At 41.6% G+C, this 22,656-nt stretch overlaps 1 protein-coding gene across 6 annotated transcripts in view; it reads left to right on the top strand.

The window, feature by feature from the left end:
* The window catches only part of ANKS1B (ankyrin repeat and sterile alpha motif domain containing 1B), a 366,454-nt gene that overhangs the window by 51,383 nt on the left and 292,415 nt on the right, over positions 1-22,656 (top strand). For all 6 annotated transcript variants that reach the window (XM_082240761.1, XM_082240767.1, XM_082240757.1 and 3 more), the window contains 3 exons: positions 4,339-4,455; positions 5,514-5,689; positions 22,414-22,554. In XM_082240761.1, coding sequence (XP_082096887.1) covers positions 4,339-4,455; positions 5,514-5,689; positions 22,414-22,554 — 434 coding nt within the window. The remainder of the gene's footprint in view (positions 1-4,338; positions 4,456-5,513; positions 5,690-22,413; positions 22,555-22,656) is intronic.

Below are 22,656 nucleotides of genomic sequence, written 5' to 3'. Positions count from 1 at the left end.
GATGCTATGCGAATCAACAGCCTGCGACGTGGGTGGATTACCTGCCGCTCGCCGAGTTCGCCTACAACAACATGAAGCACGTGCCCACGGGGGTCACGCCGTTCTTCGCCAACAACGGGAGGCACCCCAGAACCTTCCCGGGGCTGGAGAGACTGGTGGAGGGGGAGCCGCAGACAGCAGGTGCGTTCGCGTCGGAGTTGCAGGAGGTCCACGATCAGCTGTGGCGGCACCTGGAGCTGGCCAAACACGCATACAAGGTACAAGCGGACAAACACAGAAGGGTTGGCGAAGAGATCCATGTGGGAGACTGGGTCTGGTTGGCAGCCCACGCAGTGCCGGCCAGGTCGTTGGCCAAGAAGAAACTAGGGCATAAGCAACTGGGGCCCTACCAAGTCGAAGAGCAGGTCAACCCGGTGGCCTTCAGGCTGGCGCTTCCGGAGGGTTCCAGAATGCATCCGGTGTTCCACAGATCGGTGCTCACTCCCTACAAGGCACCACACAGGTTTCAGGAACCCGGAACGGCGCCGAGTCCGCTCCGAGAGGGAACCAGGCAACGGGGAGTGGCACAGGAGGTGCGCCTCAACGAAGTCACGGAGATTTTGGACTCCAGATGGGGGGAAGAGGGGGTAGAATACCTTCTCGCTAAGGAGGGCACCCCGGCCAGTGCCAACAGCTGGGTGCCGGGCTACGCTTTAGATGAACCTCTGCTCAAGGAAGAGTTTCATGCCCTCTTCCCCCATAGGCCAATGCCAGCGGACTTTTTCGACGACTGGCTTTTCACGCCCACGCTTTCAGCCAGCACGTTCCGGGGGTTCGACTCGGATGAGGAACCGACACGAGACGCCCGTTCCCCGGAGGGGTCACCCTCGGGATCTGCTTCAGAACCCTTGTATTGGTGGGATGATCGACCAGAGGAGCAGTGGCGCAGAAAGTGGCTGGAGGGTCCAGGACGAGCAACGCCTCCAGAAGGAAGCGAGGGAGAGACGGACATGGACGTTTTCGGGGACGACCAGGGTTTCGAGCACGGCGGCACAGAGATGGAAGCAGAGGTGACCGTCGTCGACGAGAGCGGGGAGGAAGAACCGGAAGACTTCAGATGGAGGCCCGCCACGGGAAGCGAACTGTACCCGACATTCGTCCCCTTGACACTGCAGCACCCAGCTCCCGCACCGGAAGGAGGGGAGGGGGGAAGAGGGGGCTTCGAGGGGGGGATGGATGTCAGGGGTTCAGGAGCAGAGGCGAGGGCAAGGGAGGAAACAGAGAGCGAGGGGGAGGAGGCAGAAGAAAGGATGAGTGATGACGACGACCTGAGATCTCCGAGTCTTTCCAGTGAATCAGAAGATTCACAAAAAGGAGCACCAGTGGCCAGGGCAAGGGGGGAGACTAGGGGGACACCCCAGGAAGATAGAGCCAGAGGGGACTCAGAGGGGAGCAGTTGGAAATCGGGACCAGCGTCACCGCCAGAGAGTAGGAAAGAGGAAGAGCGCCAGGGATCAAGCGCTGGCAGCTCACAACAGGAGGGAGGGCACGAGTCAGGAGTGGCCACACCTTCATCGGGGAGCGAAGTGACGGTTAGACGGAAAGTGGAAGGTTGGGCGCGCGCGCCAAGTTCAAATGCACAGGAAGGTGGCGCAGTAGGCAGCCCGGAAAGGGAGCCAGGTCCTAAAGCCCGGCGCAAGGAGACAGGAGAGTCCGGGGGGTCAGCGTCAGAAGAATCCCGGAAGGAAGAGACCCAGGGGGGCAGAGGGACCCAGAGGAGAACTGTCAGGTGGAAAAGGTGGAGCAGGGCTAGGATATTAAGTTGGTGCGCAAGGGGCGGAGACTCAGACGGAGCTTCGCCGATCTAAGCATAAGACGTAGGGTTGCACGCAGCAGCTCGAGAATGGAGACTGTAACTCAATAAAGACTTTTATTTAACGATCGCTGGCTAGCGTGATCCTCTGTGAGCTAGGATCTGGAAGTAACCCTGACACATATGTATTAAACAGAGCTAAAGCCCTTTCCTATGTGTTATTGCGTTTCTTATTTTCAGATGGGGCTTTCCATATTCCATCAGTGTTAAAAGTTTTCAAGGCAAAGGTGATTGCAACAATAGCATATGCAATCCCATTATGGGGGTCCTTTGTTAACCTAACCCAGTTGGAGGTAATCCAAAACCAGCTTCTAAGAAGGTTGCTAAAATTACCCAGGTGTGTAAGCAATACTGCTATACGACTGGAACTAAATGTTACATCTCTAGAAACCACATTATGGAAATGCATCCTCTGTTACTGGTTGGCATTATGGCATAAACTTCCAAATCTCCACTTGATACAGTGTCTCTGGAGAGATGACTTCCCTAGCCCCTGGGCAAAAATAATACATGGGAAACTTGTGTCCCTAGGACTATCTCCATCTGAACTATTAAAATTAGATTTAATTTCTGCCAAAAGAATTATAAGTCACAAATTAGAGGAGATGGATTTACAATTTAATATTGCGACAGGTGGTGGCACCTGTTCGCCGATAAACCTTGGCTTAACACCACCAACGAAACTTCCATCTGACTTAACTACCTTATCTGTGGTGACGCACAGGTATGCCTTTATAAAGGCTAGATTCAATGTTTTCCCATCAAACGTGTTGGGTAACAGACTCTCCAACGGACAGATCTCACTCCTCTGTGACTGTAAAAGTGGATCTATAGAATCGTTATATCATATAATGTTCTGTTGTCCATTACATTCGGCTGCACGGTCCAAGTTTCTGGCCCCATATTTATCAAGAATTGCTGACGGTCCTCAGGAAGCCCAAATAATATACTTATTAAACGACGAAGATACATGTAGATCCCTTGCAATCGCTAGATACCTGATTAATGTTTTATTTCAAAAGAGGAGAAATGGATCACTGTATGTCTCTGACAGCTTAGCTAAACTTAAGAACCATCAATAAGTGCCAGAACTAAGACGCATACCCCCCAAAATCTGATGGATCTGAATTGTGGTTTACATAGAGGGAGCTTATTGTGCATAGTGTTTACTTAACTGAAGTAAAATTGGTTCTATATGGGTGTTTTAACTTGGAACTGTTTAAATTGTATTGTTTATGGATAAATTCTGATGTATTGTTGTCGATATGGGCCAATGACCGTAATAAATCTATCTATCTATCTATGCTGCTAAATTATTGACAACACTTAATTTTCAGAAAATGCATTATGAAAGTTTCCTTTTTTTACTAGATTTTTACTGGTATTTTTATAGATGCTAAAACTGGCATGGGCCACATAATATTGGGCTCATTTTCTATCTTTTTATTTACATAGAGCTGCCACATATACAAAGCATCCACCCAATGCCAAATTAGATTTGAAGAACAGCTAAGTTGATATGTGAGAGATTTTCTAAAGCTGTCTCATTAGTCCCTTGAAATTCAATAGCTCATTCCAGCTGAGCCTGCTTGTATGCCATCCATGGCTGCATTCCCTCGCATTTCCTGTCTTGAAAGAAGGCAGCTGTGTTTCACTAATCGCAATGCCTGTGTTAAGTCTGCCCTTCATTTCTTGCATATTCTCTGATTGCCTTGTTTTACAGCTGAGTTTCTCACCATTTCAATGAACGTGTAATCTGGCAGATATACCACTCCTTCCAGAGTCTAATCTTTTAAATGAAGAGAAACTTATTAATTTGTGAAGAAAGAAGTGATTAAGTGATCCTAGATAATGATGGAATCTTTATCCTACTCTATGTAGCTTGCTTTACACTGCTTGTGCTTAAATGCTATAACAACGTCATGTATGTAGCACAGATAGTCACTTAGCTTTTTCTGTGTCTTGTGTGATACAAATTGTTAGGCCTTTGCCTAAGGATAAACATGAAAAAATTTATACAATGTGACAAAAATGGGGCAAACTGGAACAGATACACCCACTCACACCACAGCTGTGTTTTCGCTGCCTAGGGCATTGCTGCCCATAACTTCCCCATAGGAAAACAAAGCCTCTTATTACCTTTTGGGAAAGGCCCTTTTTCTCTTTGGTGTGCCACCATTATTAGAAGGTCTGAGACAGAAAACAGGAGACAGAAGGAATGCTTTTTTGTTTCCTGTGTTTCTTTTAAGATTTTCTAGTAACCGCATCATACTTCATTGGGAGTATGTTTCACTGATCTCAGTGGAATTTATACCTGAGTAAACATGCATAGGATTAGGTTGCATGTCTTAAGACATCCCATTTTAATATCCTATAATACTTCAAAACACACACATGTTGCATTAGGATAAATGAGTGAAATTCAAAAATAAGTAAATTAGATGAATTTAAGTATGGTATATTTACTTGTTTATTTTTTACTACAGAATACATAGAAACAGGAAATGCCACAGTTGCAGAGGAACCAATAGAGGAATGTCCAGTGACAAATCATCAATCCTGTGTTTTGTCTCCAGAGATTTCTCCTACGCAAACAAATAAAAGTAAATACTCTCTAAGAATTATTCCACAATAAAGTATGTTACAGAACTATTGAGAAGCACAGTCATTGTGAAATTTTTCAAATAGCTGACCTGTACTGGTTGTTGTCTGGCAAGAATTCAGACCCATCTTTACTCTTTAGAAAGTCAGTCACCATTAGTGTGGTTATTTCCTTTGCTTCTTGCAGCCCTTTACTGTCAAACAATCCAATAACCTTTTGCTACAAGTTATAATTTGTAGTACTCAGTTTCCCTTTCCACACCCTGCTTTACCTTAAACACCTCTTGCTGCCAATTGCCTTATTGGCGGGGGGAGGGTAGCTTGGTGAGGGTCCAGGTTTGGTTTTGGTGTAGTGCATCAATGTCTTCCTGTGCAGCATCCTTCCACAGATGAGCACCAGTGGCTGGTATCTGCTCAGTCTCTTCCCAGGTGGAAGGTTCTAGGGGTTGTACCTTGTGAGGTAGGACAGTCGTGGAGCTGGAATACCTTTGTTGGGTCTCATTGAGCGCCTGACAATCTGGCTGTGAAACCTCATCCATCTCCTCATCACTCTTTATCATAGGGATCTTGTCATCAGTCTCCTCCCCTCTGGTTGCACTGCTTATTGGAGTCTGCAGATGTGGACTACAGCCGTAACTCTTGTTACGTCAGTCTCCAATTGTGTTTTTTCAGGATATGAACGCAGCAAACCCGGAAGTGTATACTTCCGGGTTTCGTCGTGTGCACATGCACAGAAGCACTCTGTGCATCTCGCTCATGCGCAGAAGCACTCTATGCACCTCGCGCGAGCACAGAAGCACTCTATTGCGCTGCACATGTGTGCAGAAGTAGCGCTCTAGTTGCGGACTTTTCGAGGTGCGAACGGCACCCCGGAATGGATCGAGTCCGTAACTTGAGGTACCATACCATACAGAGGTATTATACATCAATTCATGGCTTGTTGCCAACTCTTAATCTATTTCTAAGGTTAGACCATGCTTAACACAACATATTTTATATTATATTTAGACTTGTTTTGCTTGGCTTACTACAATGACAGGTTGTTTTGCTTTCTGTAAAGGTGAAGCTGTGACTGGGGAGTTGTCAAAACTACTGGATGAAATCAAACTGTGCCAAGAAAAGGATTATTCTTTGGAAGAGCTTTGTCATACTGTATCTGACCACTATCTGGACAATGGTAGCAAAGTATCAGAAGAAGAACCAGTGATGAATGAAAGCCAATCCACATCCAATATAGTAAGTAAGACAGGATATGGCTTAGTATCTGGCTATTAATAAATTGTTTAGTTTACACACACACATATGCACACATTTCAAATCCCACCACACTTGGCATAATCAAAAATTGTATACTAAATAAAACTATCCATGGTGACATTTTAACAGGAATAGGAATGACTGACAATAAATTCTGTATATATGTTCCTCAGAAGGTAATGCAGGACTTATTGTAGTTGAAGGAAATTGTCTTGATTATGTGGTGAGAGGCAGGAGGTTTTACTACTAGATAGCGTAGATTATTCTAGAACTTCCCAGATTCCTCTGCCTCCTTCTCCCACAGTGCTAAGTCTCTGTTGGGGAATGAATGGATCAGCACATTTGGGCTAGCCCAGGCATAGGCAAATGCGGCCCTCCAGATGCTTTGAGACTACAATTCCCATCATCCCTGACCACTGGTCCTGTTAGCTAGGGATGATGGGAGTTGTATCCCAAAACATCTGGAGGGCCGAGTTTGCCTATGCCTGGGCTAGCCAATCTATTAGGTGCCAAGTGCCTGTTGCCTTTCTTGAGATTCCTCAGTGCTTTCCAAGCCTCTGAGCTTCAGAGATGATCCTGCCCTTTTCCATTTCAGGAGAAGAAAAGAGCTCTAGCAGTGGTGAACACATCTGTGGAAACAAGGGCTTGCTCACTGCTTTGTACAGTTTTCTGGATTGGAGCTAATATATATTAAAGGGGTGTGTGGGTGTGGATGTAGGTGAAGGCAGGTACAGTTAAGGTTAGCTAATAGGTGATATTTTATATTTCATTTTAAAAATTGTGTCCCAGTGCATGGCTCCTTAAAGACTTGGGGCAACTTACAATAAAACCTATAAACATTACCTAAATAACAATGACACCAATTAAAACCACAATAAAACATATGAACTATGAATTAATAAAATTACACTAGTAAATCTAAAACAGCAGCAGGTAACATAGCAATAGCATAGAAAATTGTCTGAAAAAGTAGCAAGTCATTTTAAATTCTGCTTATTGTCCAATGCCTGTTGAAAAAGGAATATTTTAAAAAAAAATTCCCTAAAAGCAGAGATCCGCAGGAAAGTTCCACAGTACAGTTGCCACCATGGGAAAAACTACAGTGGTACCTTGGGTTACAGACGCTTCAGGTTACAGACTCCACTAACCCAGAAATAGTACCTTGGGTTAAAAACTTTGCTTCAGGATGAGAACAAAAACTCCCGGGATCAACAATGATATTCTGAAGATATCCCAGAAAACAAACTAGATAACACTATTCCCCTCTACTGCAATACAGTGTTACCTCGGGTTAAGAACTTAATTTGTTCTGGAGGTCCGTTCTTAACCTGAAACTGTTCTTAACATGAGGTATCACTTTAGCTAATGGGGCCTCCTGCTGCCACCGCGCCACTGCCACACGATTTCTCATCATGAAGCAAAGTTCTTAACCCAAGGCACTATTTCTGGGTTAGTGGAGTCTGTAACCTGAAGCGTCTGTAACCCGAGGTACCACTGTATCAGCACCATTTACTGTGGATTTTTTACTTCTTCTTAAGTTATAAGGTTAGTTTTCTTTTAAGAACATGTTTTAATTGGTTTCAGTTACCTTTCTGGCTGCCCTTATTCTTGTAAAAATATCTGTATCTACCCTTTGCTTCAGAGTCTATGCTTTCTTCTTCCCTTCTGCTAAAATCTAGCAGGGTGGCTCTGGTACTGGCATCAGCATCATTGTAGCCATCAAGAATGCAAAGATTCTTGCTGCATGAGCCAACTGCAGCATTCTAATGAAGCTAGGCATCTCTTTTCCATTACTGTAGTGTTCTATGCTCCCCAAGGAACCTGCAGTGCAGTATGTCCTGTATTGTCCACTATGACAAACACATTTTTTTTTATTTCTCCTGGCACATTCTACAACATTTTACAATTTTTTTAATTATTATTATTTAGATCTTTACCCCACCTTTCAGCCCACAAGGGAACATCTAAATTAAAACATGGAAATACAATAAATATAACAACAATGCAAACAATGCAACAAAAACAAGACTAAAAAGCATACAATCACTTCTAAAGACAGCAATGTGAGAACATAAAACAGGTCCATTTCAAATGAGACAAAAACACAATAGGTGGTTAAAAATGCAAGGCATATTAAAAGCTTGACAAAATAAGAAATTATTTGTTACTCTCTTAAAACACAAAACAAAGGAAACAACTGAACCCAGCTGGGTGGGTGAGGTATAAATAAATAAAATATTATAAAATATTATAAAATATTTTATTATTATTATGAGGTAGTTACATAATTAGTGCCTTGTAATTGAAAAGGGCACTCTCTTGTGCCCCAGCCATCCATACCTTAGAACAGAGCTTTCCAAATTTTTCATGTTGGTGACACACTTTTTAGGCAAACATCATTTTGCGACACAGTAATTCAGTTTTACAAGCAAGCCAGAGGTTAAACCCCTTTCAAGCCCCAGGAGTTTAGAAAGCTCTGCCTTAGAAAGTGATTCAGAGGAAGGCGTCAAATGAAGAGCAGAGACGGAAATTTATGGTTCAGTTTGAACATAACACTAAGCCACACTATGCTTTAGGAAGAACATACAAACATGTAGGCTTCTGGAGAGGACATTGTGGTCACTTTGCTTCTCTTCATGCTGATGTGAGCTGAGCCATGGGCTCATGGGTTGTCTGCTGCAAATCACGAACAAATTACACCTCATGGTTTGTCTAGAGTGAGACAAATCGCAGGACTAGAGGAGGAGCTAAGTAGCTGAAATCTCCTCTCTGAGCCTGAGCATTCGTGCTAAGTCATGGTTTGACTTAGTGTTACTTGCAAACTGGATCTTTGTAGTTGGAAACAGTCCTTTAGGCAACTTGGTCCCAAGTTGATTAGGTACTCACCAGCACTTTGAATTTCATGTAAAAATAAACTGGAAGCCAGCACAGATGATAAACAATGCATGTTATAAAGTACAGATCTTCCAGGAAGTGTAGACAACTCTGGCTGTTGCATTTTGCACCAGCTGAAGTTTCCCAATTTTATTAAAAGGTAGTTATAAAATCTAAGTGTGACCAGGGCGTGAGCATCAGTGACCAGATCTCCACGAACAAAGAGAAAATGCAGCAGACGTTTGCCACATGCTTATTGTACTGTGGCCTTGGTAAAACACTATGCATTCAGTGTTTGAAAATGTGGATCAAATGCAATAGATCTATCTCATAACCAAACCTCTCTGTGTTTGCATAGAATGTATCTTAATTAGAGAATTGGCCCAATGTGGTTTTTTTCTTTTTCTGTTTTTCTTGTAACATATAAGATCTAATAAATGCTATATTACTACTACTTACTACTACTACTATTAAAATTTGTATACCACTCATCATCCAAAGATCACAGGGTGGTTTGCAATATAAAAATACAAAATGAGAACAAAGTGCATAATAAAACAAAAACAAACCAATAAACCTCCCCCCTTCCCACAAATACATTTAAAAGGCCATAGAATGTTCATCAACCAATGGTCTGGTTATAGAGAAATATTTTCACCTGCCATCTAAGGATCTGTAATGAAGGCCATTCTTGTGTTGCCACCCCCTGGACCTATTTCAGAACAAGCACATAGTCTGGGTTGGTTCATATGGTAATAGATGGTCCTTGAGATATTGTGGGCTTTTAAAGTCTTTATAGGTCAAAACCAGCACTTTGAATTGGGCCTGGGAACTACCGTAATTGGCAGTCAGTGCAGTCAGGCCAAATCAAATCATCTTGTCTCAGTGAGCAACCTGGTCTATGAATTCCGCACCAGCTGGAGTTTCTGAAGTGTCTTCAGAGGTAGCCCTATGTATACAATGTGTTGCAGCTGGGCCACCAGGCAAAGCTGATGAAAGGCACTCCATGCCACTGAGGCCACTTGAGCCTCCACCGACCAAAATCTAGCAGGAATCAATAGATTCTAACCTGTTCCTTTGTGTATGGAACTTTTCCGTTCATCATCAAGGAACACTGTCAGAAGGTCACATGATACTGAAATACTTGTATAACCTTTACCATAATTAGGGGACAGTCCTACTAAATGTGCATAAAACTAGTGATGTGGAAAGAATAAAGCCCATGCCTATCTTTACAGTTCTTCCAAGTTCTATTAATATACTATTGATATATTATGTAGTATTGCTGTAGTATTTTATAGTTGTTCTTCAGATTAATGCAGGGTAAAAATACTGATCCTTTGTGAGAATATTTTTTTCTATGTCTGTGGATGATCAGTTACTCTCTTAACATCAAATTTTGAAACTATAAATTTTATTTTCATCTGTCTAACACACAAATCTAGTAAACCTGTTCTGTCTTTTTGCTCATAAATCATTCTCTCCAAAGTAGTTAGAGCTAAATTCAAAGCAATATTGTAAAATTTAATATTTATGAAAGAGCTTAATTGGTTTTCTTGCAACCGAAGTGGAGCCAGTTCTAACTTATCATACAAACCTCATTTACTGGTTGAACCTGTAGACATTAAATGTGATCCAGTTTGATATCTCACCAACTAATGCAAAAATGTTGTTAAGAAACAATAAAAGAAGGATGTTTAGAGAGAAAAAAACATTCTTAAAATTGCCCCAAACTCACATGGTGGGATTGTAATTGTGGATTGTAATTAGCTAATACCTGTAACCCCTCAACTGCCACCACTTTGAAACATGTGGCATAAATAATATGTCATCAACCTGGGTACTTTCAGTTCAAACTTCTCATAATATTTTTCCAAGGGGGTTGCTGCAATCTTTGACCTCTTTCTGGTCCAGAATAGTTATATTTTACTGAAGCAGATTCCTAAAATCAATAAGGACTGATAACACCTGGAAGTAATAAACATGTACAATAATAATAATATAGCATCAATAGAATGCTTAGCTAGTCAGATTTTTAAAGTATTTTCCAATAGGTGGCAGTCTGGTTCAATAATATAAAGAACAGCATCAGCCATTTTATAAAAGCCTTTAAAAATTATGTGGTTTTTTGTAAGATTGTTATAGAATTAACAGCAAAATATTTTTAAAATAAATATTTGATTTTTTTAAAGAAGCAGCTATTCTGATTATACTAAACAAAATATAGACTAAAATGTTGGAAAGAAAATTACATGTTGTCAAGTTTTAAGATGAAGCAAATGAGTTTAACGAAAGCTAAAAAGATACAAACTGGCACAACTAGTATGCCACGGGAAGAATTTTACAGGGAAATAGATTACATGGCTTCTGTTGCAGTCTCTCTCAAGCCCTAAAAAAAAGATGGAACTCTGTTGTAGGTCCCTTTTCTTCCCTTTAATAGCAAAGTGGGTATATGTATTTGCATGTCTCAATAGTTTAGATGCAGAGTGAGTTTTCTACAAACCTTTTTTTAAAATTTGTCACATTTATATCCCAATTTCCTCTGTGGAGATAAGAGCACAAGCCCTACTGGATCAGGCCAAAGGTCCATCTAGTCCAACATATTGTTATCCCAGTTGCCCACATGCATGCCACCCAACATTTTGGGACGGTAATTTGGGGCACCCCCACCACCCGCTGACCCCGTCACTAGCCGTCTCCCTGCTACTGCCCCTTCCTTGCCCATGCACTCACACCCCTACTCCCTCTTACCTTTGTCCAGTCCTCCTCATCCTCTGCAGCCTCTGGGGAACATCAGGAGAAGCAGCATGGACTGGCATGGCCTGCCAAAAGGCTGCCCCAGTGCAGTGCAGACCCAAGCGGCCTGGGGAAGGCTGCCCAGCCTTCACCAAGTCTCACAGTGCTTAAATGCTAGGATATTGAGTTATTTGTGATATGAAGGGAGAATATAAGCTACAAGGGGATTCCTGGGCTGCCTTATGCAAACCAGTCTGGCTGACCCAGGGAAGAGCAGAGCTGTTAGCATTGCAATAGAGAGCAGTTGAGGGTCAACAACTCCTTGTCCCAGGTGTGACAAGAGACTGGAGAGTTGGAAGGTTGCCAGGGTAACTGCTCTGGGGGAGGGCAAGGGCCTCTGGGAAGAAGAAAGAGGAAGAAAGGCAGAGATCCATCTTGGTGAGGGTAATGAAAGGACTGCTTGCCCTGCTGTGGACTATGCTGTAAGATCTGGGGCCCCTCCATGCAGATGGAAGGTGTAAATAGGCGAATAAACCCTATTTCCTAAAGCACGACAGCCTCTATTGTCTCTTCTTTTCTCAAAAGGGACACAAGCCCCTGCGTGGGCACCTGAGATCCCATACACTCTTGCCAAAGCTTGGCAGAGAGAATATTTAATAATGAAGGGAAAATACAAGCTGCAGAGGAATACCTGGGTTAGCCTAGGCCAGGGTTTCCCAAACCTGGGTCTCCAGCTGCTTTTTGGACTACAATCCCCATCTATCCTGACAACTGGTCCTGCTAGCTAGGGATGATGGGAGTTGTAGTCCAATAACAGCTGGAGACTCAAGTTTGGGGAACCCTGGCCTAGGCAAACCAGCTGTCTAGAAAAGTTCAGAGACATTAAGAAACAATGGAGTTACATTAAGGCCATTGTGAATGTAATAGAACTATCCCTGCCCCTCTGTTCTGAAAGTGGACAGAGACAAGAGAAATAGAGCTGAGTGTCATCAGCTTACTGCTGACAACATACTCCAAACCTCCAGAAAAACCTACCCAGCAGTTTCAGGTAGATGTTAAACAGTGTAGGGGATAAGATTGAGCCCTGCAGAACCCCACATTGAAGGTTCCACAGGGCTGAAAAGCATTTCCCAAGCAACACCCTTGGGGAATGACCATCCAAGTAGAACTGGAACCAACATAAAGCGGTGCCACCTACCCCTAGCTCGAACAGTCACTTAGAAGGACACCATGGTCAACGGTATTGAAAGCCATTGAGAGGTCAAGAAGAATTAACAGGGATATGTTTCCCTTGTCTCTGTCTCCACAGAGGTCATCATACAGGGTGAGCAAAGCAGTTTCTATGCTAGAACTGAGCCTAAACCCCGATTGAAATGGATCCAGAAAATGAGTTTCTTCCAAAAGCGCTGGATCTGGTCTGCGACCACTCGCTCCAGAACCTTGCTCAGGAAAGGGAGATTAGCAACTCACTGGTAGTTAGTTAGGTTTTCTGAATCCGAGAAAAGTCATATACAAACTGTTAATATACATAAATACAATACCTTAAGGTGCCCTTGCAAATATTTTAAAGTAGCTGTTGTACTGTATGAGTATTATTGTACTATTAATATCCTTTATTCCAGTAAGAGAAACAAGTGGATTAGAAAAGGACCAGTTGAGGGCAATGAAAATGATTTTAGCCCATGTAGAGCTTATAAATGACAAAAGAGATTTTAAAAGCCAAAGATTATTCACTTTTGAAAGGGAAAGATTAAGAAGAGGTATGATAGAGGTGGATAATGTAATGAATCTAACATTGCTGCCAAAACAAATTGGTCACTTCTGTTCCTTCTGTTGTATAATACCAGGGGTGCTGAATGAATTTATATGGCTACAGATGTAAAGTGCACAGAAGGAAAGCAATTCTTTCATTCATGTTATTCATCAAGCAGAAATTTTGCTTCAGTTTAATGTCATTGAATCAACAGGAAAAACTTGATCTTTATTGTTTTTCTGTGCATTGCTCCAATTCAGCAGTAAATAGTGTGTTTTCACAGGAAAAACACCAGTGGGGGGGGGAGCACTCAGACAAGGACCTTTAAAGCACAGACCTGTGCCTAGAAACACAGCATAAAAGGAAGTCTGGATGAGCACTTAGTTTTTAGTATTTGTTCCAGTTATTTTCAGAGAGCAAGCAGGAGTGTAAGTATACTCTTTATCAGCATACCAACAAATATGTATATTTAACACAAAGAATGGTATAGAGTCCTGTAAATAATGCAGAAATGTATTAAATTATTTTATTAATAATGATTACATTATTAAAGCTGATGGCTCAAGGTAGCTGTTTTACTACAAGAAATTTTTTAAAGTGGCTAGGGGTTTCCTTCTCCTCTCTGCCCCTTCTATTGTGAGTGGAGCCAAGGCTCATCTGCCATGTTTTGATTGTACATTCAAGCTGTCACAGACAACCTGGAGGCAACAGCTGTGCCCATGTATGCAGCTGAAATATTTAGAGCCTTCTCCTCCTATGTCAAAATATACTAGATGGTGAGATGTGTATTGGCTCCAGTGTTATAAGGTTTTTGTTCGTGTCAGTTTCCGAAGAAGAGTGAGCAACTTGAATTCTATGTTGGAAAAATGGTTCATGGGACCAGAATTGAGTTGTCAGGGTTAGGGCTGTAGAAATTAAGTTGGGATATTGGTCATGGTGGGCCAAGGGATCAGCTGGCAGGCAGCCATGCTAGTGAGGAGGCTCAGATAGCAGACACATTGGGTCAGGAGCTGGAGGCAAGGCTAGGGGTAGCAAACCAGGCCTGCTCCAACACCAGTAAACCTTCTGAAGGCACATATGCCTTTGCCGGGACCTGTTTTTTTATTTGCTTCCTGAAGAACCAGCTTCCAATTAAAGAGGTGTTTTTCACTTTGGCAAAATTGGTAGATTGCCTGATAATCTCTAGGACTAGTGTGAGATATCAGTAATTTTATAGTGTTTTCAGTATCTGTGTTTGGGGGCAAATTGGTAGTCAGCTTTTAAGTAGCAACATAAGAGCCTTGCTAGACCAAACCAAAGGCCTGTCTACTAGCACAGCATCATATCTTCCACAGTGACCAACCCAAAATTTGTGGGAGCTCATAAGCAGACATGATGGGGGGAAATGGCTGTCTTCACTGTTTTCCCACAGAATCCCATCTGCTGGTATTCCACTGAGTACCAGCAACTGATATTCAGAGGCATGTTTCTGCTGATCCTGGATAAAGTATACAGCTATCATGACTAGTAGACATTGATTATCCCCTGTGAATTTATGTAGTTATCTTGTTGTAAACCGCCCTGTGACTTCCAGGTATAGGGCGGTGTATAAGTTGAATTATTATTATTATTAAAGGTAAAGGACCCCTGACAGTTAAGTCCAGTTGTGAACGACTCTGGGGTTGTGGCTCTCATCTCGCTTTACTGGCCAAGGGAGCCGACGTTTGTCTGCAGACAGTTTTTCTGGGTCATGTGGCCAGCATGACTAAGCCGCTTCTGGTGAAACCAGAGTGGTGCACGGAAACGCCGTTTACCTTCCTGCCGGACTTGCACTTATCTACTTGCACTTTGACGTGCTTTTGAACGGTTAGGTTGGCTGGAGCTTGGACTGAGCAATGGGAGCTCACCCCGTTGGGGGATTCGAACCGCTGACCTTCTGATCGGCAAGCCCTAGGCTCAGTGGTGTAGACCACAGCGCCACCCGCATCCCTACTATTTATTAATAGTTCCCTTTTAAAGCCATCTAGGTTGGTGGCTATCACAACATCTCGTGAAAGCAAATTCCACAGTTTAACTGTGCATTGTGCAAAAGAAGTATTTTATTTTGTTTGTCCTGATTCAAGTATTATTTGTGATGGGGAAAAACTTTTCTCTATCCACTTTTTCATACCATGAATAATTTAATATACCTCTTAATCACCTTAAAGGCACATATTGAGACAATAATTTATCAGTATCATATTTATCATATTTTAAAACTAATTTAAAATATGATACTTTGACAAAATAGCTCATTATCTGTTGTCTTAAAATCTCTTCCTCCCTGTCAGTTTCCATCCTGCCAACTGCCATATGTTGTCTGTTGCAAAGTTCAACCTGTTGTCAAGGGACGATCAGAGGAAATAATGAAAAACAGCTGGTTGTTGTTCTCTTCAAAACTCTTTATCATTTTCTCTATTTCAATAGACTAACTTCCCACTCATGTAGCCCTTTCAGCATGCCAAGATATTGATTTAGAACTTTTTATTTGTTTCTTTAGTTAGTTAGTAAGTAGATAATAAAAGCAGTGAGAAATATATGATTCTGGATCTCTTTTATTCATAATTTAAATGGTGTTGAATCAAACACTCTTGAACAGCTGGATATCTACTCCATTTCCAATTATCAAGGTACAGAAAGAATAGTGACACTGCTATAAAGTAGTCTTGCAGAGAATGTAATGTTTCTTGGAAAAAATGATACAGTGCAAATAAATGTTCTTTATTTGTGATAACATCCTCAGCCTTTAACTCCAGATAATTAAATGATGGACATGTAGAGCATATTTTCAAAAAATCAGATTTTTATTTTATCTGAGCCATTTTGTAGGGCAAGGACATCTTCATGAAGGAACTGACTGTACCCCCCAATGCAAATTATAAGAAAAAAGTTGGCAAGAAGATAATAAAATTGTGACCATTGCCTACTCACTTGCCATATTATTTCTCTCCCTTGTTTAATTTAAGTTTCCTGTTGCAGCATGAAGAATAATGCATTTTCTATACTCTACCACCCACTTATCCACCCGCACTTACACAGTGGAAAGCAAAGAAGGGAAACTGTTTTTGAGCCAATTTGCTTTCATCTAGGTTGTATTTCATATCTACCATTGTTTATATGAATAGAATTCCCAGGGGGTGTGGCTGGTAAAATGAGACAACAACTACATACTTACAGATAATTCAAAAAGAAGAGTTCCGAGGTTCTACTATAGGAATATTTTTGTTTGCTTTGAATTTATGCCTTTTAAAATCTCTGAATGCCAAAAAGGCCTTTACATGTACAATAATATAGGGCTGTTGTTGTTGTTGTTGTTGTTGTTGTTGTTGTTGTTGTTGTTGTCTTCCTCTGTTTCCCAGCTTCACAAGAAGACAGCACCTATGTAGAAGAAGCATGTATCAGTAGATTAAAGGGAATCCTGAATTTTGCAGAAGTTGGTAACAATTAAAAAGTTCTTCCCAATATGAGCAAAGATTCCCCAAATGAGTACCTGAAGTGTGGGAATGTGTGCAAAGAATGTATCCCTCACTCTGTTTCATAAACATTATTACTCATTCTGATCTTCACTCAGATGAGGAAGCTGTGAATAAGTTCTTTTTCCATTGAAGTACGTTTACAACAGCAGAGAGAAATAAAGATGACTTTGCTGCTTACAGTTGAGGAAAGCCTGCCCCACCACACAGATTAATAAAGGAGGGGCTCACTTTTCACCTAGCCCTCCTCTCGGCCACAGGTGTGATGAAATAGCCAGGAGAAACAGTGCAGTGGCACTTGGGCAGGATGGTGAATGGACATCTTGTCCTTGCTTAGCCAGAGGATGTGATACTGGGTTGGGCTATGGACTAGGCAGCTCCAGGCGCTCCTCCAGGAAACTGATTTTCTAGCTCCATTTTAATCAGGATTTAGACCCGGTTTTGGCACAGAAACCACTTTGGTTGCCCTGTGTGATGACCTGTTGGGAGAGAGACGGGAAAAGTGTCTCTGTTAATTCTCCTTGACCTCTCAGCGACTTTCAATACCATCGACCGTGGTTTACTTCTGGAGCGGCTGCTGGAGATAGGAGTAGGTGACACCGATTTGTGGTGGTTCTAGTCCTACTTTGATGGACATTTCCAGAGAGGGTTGCTTGGGGGGCGTTATTCAGCCCCCTGGAGGCTTCAGCGTGGGGTTCCTCAGGGTCTGATTTTATCCCCTATATTGTTTAACATCTACATGAAGCCGCTGAGTGGACTGGTTAGCTGGGAAGTTGCCTGCTCTTGATGGGGTTGCACTAAGGACTGGATACACATCTTGGGGGTACTTTTGGATCCTTTCCTGTCGCTTGAGGCCCAGGTGGCCTTAGTGGTATGAAGTATTTATGTTCAAGGTAATCCACCAGAATTTGGGTCATGTTCCCAGCTTCCTGATTCTTCTTAGGCCTCTAATTGATTTTTGTGTGTGTGTGTGTCCATTTCTGTCCAACTGTTCCTCAGGCTTCAGGGCAAGATCCTCTGTGGTAGTAGTGGAAAGACTTAGTGCTCTGTTTGCAGTTTGAGATATGTATTTTAGTTGATTAGAAAGGTTTTCAAATGGTGCCAAGAAGATGGTACCATCACCCATGAGGGCCTGGCGAAGTCTATCAATATAGGCACCCAAGTCTCTATCAGCCTCCATGACTGCTGCTGCTTTTGCACCTTTTGGAGGATGAGTGTTGCTTTTAGACATATTGGTATATGAGGCCTCACCTGAGTCCCCAGATAATGAGTCTTCAATTTGCTCTTGTATGTCAAGATGTGCAGACTTGCTTTTAGAAGCCATAAAATCATCAAATTATTGCCAATAAGGTTTTTGCTATTTCAAAACCTATGGTTGTCCCTCAGTATGATTTTAGTCCTGTTGTGATTATGCTGTGTTATGTTGCCATTTAGCTTTGCAGCTAGCCATGCCTCCCATTATTATTATTATTATTATTATTATTATTATTATTATTATTATTTAAATTGTGAACAAATGCATTAAAGATCAGAAAAACCTTAACTGCTTTACAGTGTAATTCTCCACATGCATATTTAAAAGTAAGATTTAAAAAGCTTATTTCCAGGTAAGTGTGCATCAAACTTCTATTTTAAATAAGGCCAAGCTAGAAGTTCTCCTCCCCCAGCCACACCAACTTTCAGAGAGAGGAAATTCGCAGAATAGAATCATAGAATCATAGAGTTGGAAGAGACCACAAGGGCCATCGAGTCCAACCCCCTGCCAAGCAGGAAACACCATCAGAGCACTCCTGACATATGGTTGTCAAGCCTCTGCTTAAAGACCTCCAAAGTAGGAGACTCCACCACACTCCTTGGCAGCAAATTCCACTGTCGAACAGCTCTTACTGTCAGGAAGTTCTTCCTAATGTTTAGGTGGAATCTTCTTTCTTGTAGTTTGGATCCATTGCTCCGTGTCCGCTTCTCCGGAGCAGCAGAAAACAACCTTTCTCCCTCCTCTATGTGACATCCTTTTATATATTTGAACATGGCTATCATATCACCCCTTAACCTCCTCTTCTCCAGGCTAAACATGCCCAGCTCCCTTAGCCGTTCCTCATAAGGCATCGTTTCCAGGCCTTTGACCATTTTGGTTGCCCTCCTCTGGACACGTTCCAGTTTGTCAGTGTCCTTCTTGAATTGTGGTGCCCAGAACTGGACACAGTACTCCAGGTGTGGTCTGACCAGAGCAGAATACAGTGGCACTATTACTTCCCTTGATCTAGAATAGTTGGATAGAAGTGGGATTTTAAAAAAAATGTCAAATGGCCACTTTTTTTGATGTGATCATACTGATACGAAAGAAAGATAGGTAAAGGTAAAGGGACCCCTGACCGTTAGGTCCAGTCGTGGCCGACTCTGGGGTTGTGGCGCTCATCTTGCTTTATTGGCCGAGGGAGCCGGCGTACAGCTTCCGGGTCATGTGGCCAACATGACTAAGCCACTTCTGGCGAACCAGAGCAGCACATGGAAATGCCGTTTACCTTCCCGCCAGAGCGGTACCTATTTATCTGCTTGCACTTTGACATGCTTTCGAACTGCTAGGTTGGCATGAGCAGGGACCAAGCAACGGGAGCTTACCCTGTCAAGGGGGTTCGAACCGCCGACCTTCTGATCGGCAAGTCCTAGGCTCTGTGGTTTAACCCACAGCGCCACCCGCATCCCTGAGAGAAAGATAACCTTTACCAATTTCATACATAATTCCCCCAATAATAATGCCACTGCTTTTATTAAATGAGTGTTTTGCATTCCTTTGGCATAGTCTTTAAAATATCCTCTAAGATTAACTTTTTTAAAAGAAGAAAGATTGGATCTAATTATAAAAGTGTAGATAGATGGTGAATCTGACACACATCTCTAACTATCAGGGACATATAATCTTAATGTGCTTGTTTGTATGAACAATGTACTAAATCCTTCAAACTCCAGATCCGGCAAAGTTCACCCTGCCATTCTAATCATTTGTGCAAGAGTGCTTGTTTCTATGGCAACACATAATGTAGTACCATTTCACTGTCAAAATAATTTGATCAAGTAGCACATTAAGAAATGCATTGAAATTTAATTTACAAATACATAGCAGATAAGCAAGTATTTTTAAAATGCAAAAATACAGTAAAATATACCCAGTGTATTTAAATGAGAAAGATTAATTGTACATTTAATCTTGGTCAGTCATATGGTATTGTATTTATTTAGTCACCTCAAGTTCCTAGGAGGAAAGGTAGGATAGTAATCTTTTCATTCATTAATTCATTAATTCATTCATTATCCATTTCTATTTCTGCCAAAACACTAAAGAGGGCTTAACAGTTTAAAATAATTGTGTATAGCAAATTCAGATTCAAACTGTTACCTAATGAAGAGACCATTTTGGAAAGGAGAACCCAAAATGGCATTTGATCCCAGCCAAACTGAGAGCGTGAAACTCATTGGCCTGGTTCAAAAGTAATGTTATACCTTGGTTTGTTTAGCTTAACTTGCTTGGGGACAACAAAACCATGGTCTAAAGTTGGCTGTGACTCTCAATTTCTGTTAACTTTGTTGTTGTGTTTGAGTTCTGTATCCTGATTTATCCTAGTTTGTTGTGTCATCCCATTCTTGCCACTTTCCTGGCTACAGAGAGTCAGCTAGAACAAGTTCTGACTCTCATAAAAATGATTGCCCTAAACATAAAATTGTCTTAGACCCCTGATGGTTTTTTCCCAGCATGCATTTGTACATCTCGATATCACCATGAAGGAGATGGTGTCACAGTCTTCCATAAATAATTATTAATTAGGAATTGCAGGGAGATGAGTGCTCAGAGGGCAGCCTAGGAAGTAGATCTGGGCAGATGAGTAAAAGAAACAAAATGGGAGGTGATGTGGTCCAGGCAACCCATCAGAACCATGTTGGCTAGACTTTGTGAAACTAAACTCAAAATGTCATGGGAACAGTATTGAACTCTAACTAAATTAAACATAAGCACACATAAACAAACAAACAAAATCTCTCCATAGTAGTGGTTGAGCTGTCCCTGGCTTAGCATATTCTGGTCAGAGATCTTTGCTGAAATACCTGGAATTATACAACAACCTATGGTGCCTGTGCTTGCTCTTGCCATTTTTTTTACTGTTTCCCCAGATATGCGCGGTAATCTAGTAGCATTTCACTAGGATTTGGAAATTGCCCATCAATGGAAGTCTCAGTTCTTGTTTACCAAGAGGGACTCATTAGTTAAAGTATCAGAAAAGTTGATGCAACAACATTGAGTTCTGTGGGGAGTGGTGCAGACTGACAATTTTGTTGACATCTGGTTTTGCAATATGTATATAGATGAAGGTAAAGATGGTGGGAGACCACCTGAGTATCAGAGCTTTTTGGAAAAGTCCTTTTCCACATTTATCCCAGGGCTTACCCTTCATAGGAAGTAGAATATGCTTGCTGCATCTGGAAATTTTGCTGTAAGCAATTTGAATGGTTTGGAAATTATACACATGACTTCCTCTTCTTTTATCTGCCTTTTGGTGAAATAAAACTAAAGGGGAAAAGGGAAAAGGAGAAGTGAAGGAAGAAACTCTCCTTGGTGCTCTCAAATGTCTTTTCCTTCTTCCTCTGCTTGCAAGAGCCTCCTTTTTTCCACTTACCTTATTTGCTGACAAACTCTCACACTCCACCCTGGTTGCCTGGATCCACAGCAGCCTTGCAGGGGGAGCAGGGAATTATAGGGACCGTGAGACTGATGGCTATATCTAAGAAGGACATACTATATCAACTGATGCAATTACACATTTGACCTAAAAGCTTCCCCAACTGCCACCTTCTCACTTCCTGCTAAGCCCTTTCTGTGGCAATCCACCCAACTCCTTTTATATCCTTAAAACCCCAAGTTACTGCTATTACATCTCTCTCTGCTTATCAATAAAGCTGAATAATATCCTTCTTGCGGCCACAGCAAGAAAGCCACAGCAGGAAAGAGGAGGACCAGCAAACCTTTATGGGGAGCATCTAAGAATGTGGGAAGGGAGGACAACTTAGCACTGTTTCTTTCCTTAGAAATGTGCTGAGAGGATTTATCGTTAGCAATGACTTGACTTCTTTTTCTGAGTTATTTTTTTATTACCCCTGCAAGCTAGAAACTGGTAACCTTGCTACTAATGTTGAGCTCCTTGAAAAGTGTTGGAGAATATTTATAAATTCAAGAATGGGTGGCATATTGGGTGCCTGTAGACATTTTTGCTCAATTTATACAATGCCAATTTAGTTATGAGGTTATGTCACACAAGTGGCATCAAAATGTAGACGCAAAGTAAAAAAAATGAAGTTTCATCTCAGGCATTGTTTCAAGCTTTCTAAAGATAAAGAAGGACACTGTTGCATAGTTTACTAATACAATTAACAATAATCTGCTGATAGATTATTAACAAACACTTTGCTAACCAACAAGCACAGAACTAATTGGCTTTAAATCGATTACAATTGTTGATCAATTCTATGTTAGTCACATTTGAAGACTGAGTAAGAACTGTTGAATGCACTTTTCAACATGCCATTTGAAATTTAAGTAGACTGAAAGTGAAAACAATTCCATGCTTCACTCTGTGGAACAGGTTACAATATTTTAAAATCTGAATCATCGGAATGAATTCCAAATAATGTTTATGTCACAGTCATTTAAAGTATAACTTCCCGTAGTTCCATTTGAAGATTCATTCATGCTGGCACAGTGTATACAAATTCAGCTGTGGTCTATTTCAGTAGACTTATTTATTTATTTCATAAAATATACAATACACTTAATTTTTGAAATGCTACTCTTTCATCTTCAGAAATCATCCTCAACAAACCTGTTACCAACGGAAGAGGATGAAGAAGATGGAGGTGAAAACAGTTGTGGGCCTACAGGTTTGTGGGAAGCACTGACACCTTGTAATGGATGCAGGAATCTTGGCTTTCCTAGTCTTACTCAGGTATTTTATTCAATTCTTTACTTCACAATAAAATATTGGTTGAGTAATATTTTTTCTATTGTACTTTTTAGTGTTTATTTTTATACCTGAATTAAGAAAAAA

This window comes from Podarcis vaucheri (genome assembly GCF_965113315.1).
Source record: "Podarcis vaucheri genome assembly, chromosome: 10".
NCBI lineage: Eukaryota > Metazoa > Chordata > Lepidosauria > Squamata > Lacertidae > Podarcis > Podarcis vaucheri.
Note: the sequence above shows the minus strand (reverse complement) of the source record. Positions and strands in the feature narration are given on the sequence as shown.